At 41.2% G+C, this 4,659-nt stretch overlaps 1 protein-coding gene across 1 annotated transcript; it reads right to left on the reverse strand.

Annotated features, from left to right (window-relative positions):
* Positions 1-1,037: 1,037 nt before the first annotated feature.
* LOC137806331 (phosphatidylinositol 4-kinase gamma 5-like) lies at positions 1,038-4,147 on the reverse strand. The gene is made up of 2 exons (XM_068606375.1): positions 3,658-4,147; positions 1,038-3,451 (listed from the first exon to the last, which is right to left on the reverse strand). Exon 2 carries the CDS (start codon positions 3,291-3,293, stop codon positions 1,365-1,367), a length of 1,929 nt encoding a protein of 642 aa, XP_068462476.1. The 5' UTR covers positions 3,294-3,451; positions 3,658-4,147; the 3' UTR covers positions 1,038-1,364.
* Between the last annotated feature and the right edge of the window lie 512 nt (positions 4,148-4,659).

Genomic DNA, 4,659 nt, shown 5'->3' on the forward strand with positions numbered 1-4,659 from the left:
TAAAACATTCGAATAGTTGGGGCGGCAGAAAAATAATTCAGAGAATTGATCACAGCCATTTTAAAAAAGAAAAGAAGCCGACTTGAACAGTGTGACTCCCTGTCATTTAAGATCTCACTTTCTATGTAAATTAAAAATAATTATTAGGATATAATGTATTTTTTTAAGTTTCTTAAGTTTTGATAACAATTTTATTTCTTTGAATTTCTAACTATGTGAATACAAAAATTATCTATGAATTAGCATGGGTACTCTCACGTGCCTCAATGACAAAAGTGTTTGGTTATGGCACAATGCAACAAAAGGATCCACGGTTTTGATTAGCCTTGATTCCTTTACTCTGTACCCACCACTCAAGATGTCTTTTTCAAAGAAACCGAGTGTCTTCAACATCTCAAAGATAAGGAAGTGACTAAATACATCCAACTTTTTGAATTTTAAGACACAAGTTATCTAGAAATCATTATTTCTTAACCTGTATTCATCATAAAGTTAAAAACCATGTTACTTTTAATCAATTATTGAGCAAATGGATAAATATGCAAATAAATGAAATTATTCCATTCAATATTGTTGAATTGTTTGCAAGCTAGTCCATGAACATACTAATCTTATAGTAGAAATCTGACATTCAGAAAATTGACCATTGAATTAATGATCTGTAGGTTGTTTTGCTACATAATCGAACCAAACATAATAACAGGAAGCTGGGTCGATTTTGGAAAACTAAACCATATAGAAGTCTTTCTCATTTCACGAAATCAGTCATTTAACAAAAGTTATTCAGAGTGCATATAGCAATGCAATCAGCTGAACAGCAATTGGAACCGGTGTGAGCTAATGGTGTTTCCAGAAAACAAGTATATATGCAGGTATCAGGATTTCAAAAAAACCAACAGTACAAGTTCGTCTGCAACATCAAAAAATGTTGAGACCACACTTGTTTGCCGCATCTATCACACTTATTTATGCACAGTATGTCACAGATCAGAGGCACGTAACGAAACCACATGTTAAAACATTGACAGAAAACCAAATTAAGGGGGAAAAAAGGGGCACGTGCCATTTCATTATATACACAAATTTCATTTCACAATTTTATCCTACAAAGAGAAGAAGGGGTAAAGAAGAAATGAAATCATGAAATCAAAATACAAACAACTAAACTAATCGGCTCACCACTTAGCTGATGCCAAGCATATTTACAGCAGGTTTTCCTAAGCTCTCTCCCAACCAAAGCACTCATTCAAACCTCATAAACCAGAACTATCTTTAACAACCCTTCATGCATTTCCCTAAAACCTACGAAGCCTTATTTTTCTTCATCTATGGTTCTCCCTATCATACCATTGTATTGCTCAACTTCAAAACTGGCACGAAGTACCAAGCCTCTGTCTCTGCCTCTGACCTAAGGTTATGGATTTCCTCTTGGCAAATGCCGGATACAGCAGCTCCTGAAACTTCTCCAGAAACAATGTCCATTCATCATCAGTCATATCTGCCACATCCACAAAGCTTATGCTTGCAGGAAGCTGCTCATTGGCACTCTTGTGACCAGACGATGAATTTGCAAAATAGCCACTATCCACCTTTCCTCCAGAATATTTCTGTTGATTCTGGTTTTTCCCATCTAAAATGGTATTTTTCAGCTGCACAGAAAGTTCTGAAACAGTTGGAATCTTTTCTTCAGCAGAATAGGTAACAAATTCCTGAGGAGATTCTCCCTCAGCTTCTCCCTCCTCTTCAATGCATTCATCCAATTTGGAAAGCGGGTTGCGAGCATACCCGTTCCCAAGTGCAGGCTGAAAGGTCGCTCTGGTTAAAGGGTCATCTATTGCCAATTTTGGTGTAAAATCTTGTCCAACTTCTTCATAATCTATATCAAACTGAAACTCATCATCTTTCACCTCAGCCCTGGGAGAGGGCCTGGGAGACGGTTCCTCCCTTTCCGCCACCATCTTCCTCGCCTCCAAACAAACAACCTCGAGTTCACTGGGCTCCTCCTCTCCCCTGCGGAACTCCCTAGTCATCATCTCACCAATTTCAGCAAGACAAAGACCATAAGCCGCAGCCTCCTTGAGGAAAATGGTGCACAGCACCAACACTCTGAGACACGCATCTCGGATCATAGGAAGCTCCCTTCTCAGCATCTCACAATCACGATAAGGGTCAAGATCTTCAATGTAGGCCAGCTCATCTTCCGTAAACGGAATTGAAGCCTGTGGCCAATGAATCCACTCGAAATATGGATCCTCCAAAGTTTCAGGAAGGCAGAGGCCATGATCAATGGGGATCAACTCCATCTGACCCAAATTCCCAATGCCATCAAGTTTCCTAACCAACAGGTTCCCAGCATGCCTATCTGTGTTAAGAATCCTAATGTCCAAAATCCCTATACGATGCACAGAAGCAACCGGGAAGCTCGATGTCCCATGATCACTGGCGTCAAAATCATGAGGAATGAACTGCTGGAAAGACGCAATCTTACTAACCAGCCTCTTCCTCCAAAAATTGTTCCCATTGACACCATCATTCACATTGAAAACCGAGTGTGTAATCTTCACCAGTGCAGTCGGCGGCACATTGGCAAAATGATCATAGTCAAGAAGATATGCTGCAACCTCCCTAAACCCGGTTTCCCCAACCCGAACCGATCGCTTCAGCCCAGGCTGCCCAAGTGCTTTTCCAACAAAACCTTTTGGGTTATTTGGAGCAAAAGGCTCCTCATCCGTTGGTTTCACAATTGCAACACTATCCCCCATACTGTTCCTGAAATAGTATGCACCGCCAAGCCCTCTATGCACTGGAATCGGATCAATCCCCATCTTAATCGCCTTCATAATGTCCTTGATCATGTGCTTGATCCTATCAAGGCGATTCGACTGTCCCAATATCTCAATAGGGCCACTCTTATCCCTCTGCTGGATGTCCCTCCCCTTTGGAGAAAGACACGGCGTGGAGGAGCTCCTATGGATGTGATTCCCCCTGGTGAGCAAAAGGGGAGAATCATTCCGAACGGCACTAAGGTCATTCTTCAACACAACATCCCCAAAAGTCAGATAACTACCCTCTTCAATAGGGACATTCAGAGCAAGCTGCAACCTCCTCTTAACCGTGTGTGCATTGTCACCCCGATCCAACTCCATACCCAACACACACCCTTTCTCTGTTTGCACAAACACGCGCCTTCGCCCCGCGGGTTGCTTTCCATGATACTCTCTCCCAAGGGGACTGCTCCTTATCACTGCCACGGCCATCTGAGTCTGCACAGGGCTGTCGAGTTTCCGAGACATCAACAGAACAACCACAGCACAAGACAACGGCGGAAGAAAGATTCTTTTTCTTCCCTCCCAAGTAGTTGTCAACTACAGTGAAAGCTTTATTCCAATGTCCGGCAACGATCATTAATTTCTCACATCAACCAAACCATGACTTAGTGTCCACCTAAAATCTGCATATATATTACAAAAAGCTAAATTACAATTCACAAATACACTCCGTGTGCGCACAAACCATAAACATTATTAGCTTCAATCTACTTAGAAAGTTAACGATAATAAAAAAAAAAACACATATAAATGTTAAGGGCGCCATGAATCAGGACTGCGAGGGAAAATTAGAAGATAACAACAAATCGAACTGAAGGAATGGAAGTACCCCTTATTAAGGGAAAGAAATTGAACAGCGTCGATTCAGCTGAAACTCGGATTCGAACTCGCTGAAATCAATGCGAGATCTGAACAGGAGCCGAAGCGAAACAGTAGAAAACCCAGCAAACGGCGAGTTGAGGAGGGAAAAACGAGGGTTTAGGAAGGGGAAGGGGACAGAGTCCGAGGACGAAACCGTACGATGAGGCAACTCGTCCGAGTTGACTCGGAGGGTTTTCTTCGCAACAACACGCAAAAGCTTGTTGAACCTTTGAAACCCTCTCTCTCTCACACTTTCCCTTTCTATATCTCTCTTCTTCTCTTGGTTTTTTTTTTAATTTTCTTTTTCCGTGTGCTTTGTATTTCTCGCTCTCACTTGCTCGCGCTCGAAGTGTTCTTCTCGCTTTAACCCGATGCGGAGAGGCCGGTTAAGAAACTAACCCTGGTTAACCTGACTACTCTCTCTCTCTCTGATGGGAGTGGAAGGGTCTAGAACCAGCAATGAGAGCCGTTGGATCTTGGCGTGCGATAACTACACGTGTGAGAGAAGAATGACGTGGAGATAAGGAACCAGAGGGTGAGGTGGGACTGAGGTGTCACCGTCAATGAAGGAAGTTAGCGAAGGAGGGAAGGGATTCAGCAATGTTGTGTGCGCTGATTTTGCATCGTTCATCGCACACGCGTTTCTCGCACGTGTGCCTGTTCAATGTCAAAACTACCCTTCCCAAAAAATATTAACCACTAATCAATGATTCATTCATTATGGATAACCACGCACTTAATGGCTCTCTCAATTTAATCTTCTATAATTTCAATTCTGCCAATTCATTATCTAAATATCATAATTATCTGATTTAAAATATTAAATAATTATAATCGAATGAACTGATTTCTTATAACTTGGTAGAACAAAAAACTTTTAATTTTTTTAAAAAGTGTATATATATTATATATAAATCATGTAGGAATAACTTTAAATGCAGTTCAATATTTTAAGAAAACTTTTATTGAT

Source organism: Phaseolus vulgaris, chromosome 3, assembly GCF_000499845.2.
Source record: "Phaseolus vulgaris cultivar G19833 chromosome 3, P. vulgaris v2.0, whole genome shotgun sequence".
NCBI lineage: Eukaryota > Viridiplantae > Streptophyta > Magnoliopsida > Fabales > Fabaceae > Phaseolus > Phaseolus vulgaris.

Bases quoted from the DNA above. Each gene is read 5' to 3' on its own strand.
- LOC137806331 (XM_068606375.1), bottom strand. From the start codon at position 3,293: ATGTCTCGGAAACTCGACAGCCCTGTGCAGACTCAGATGGCCGTGGCA.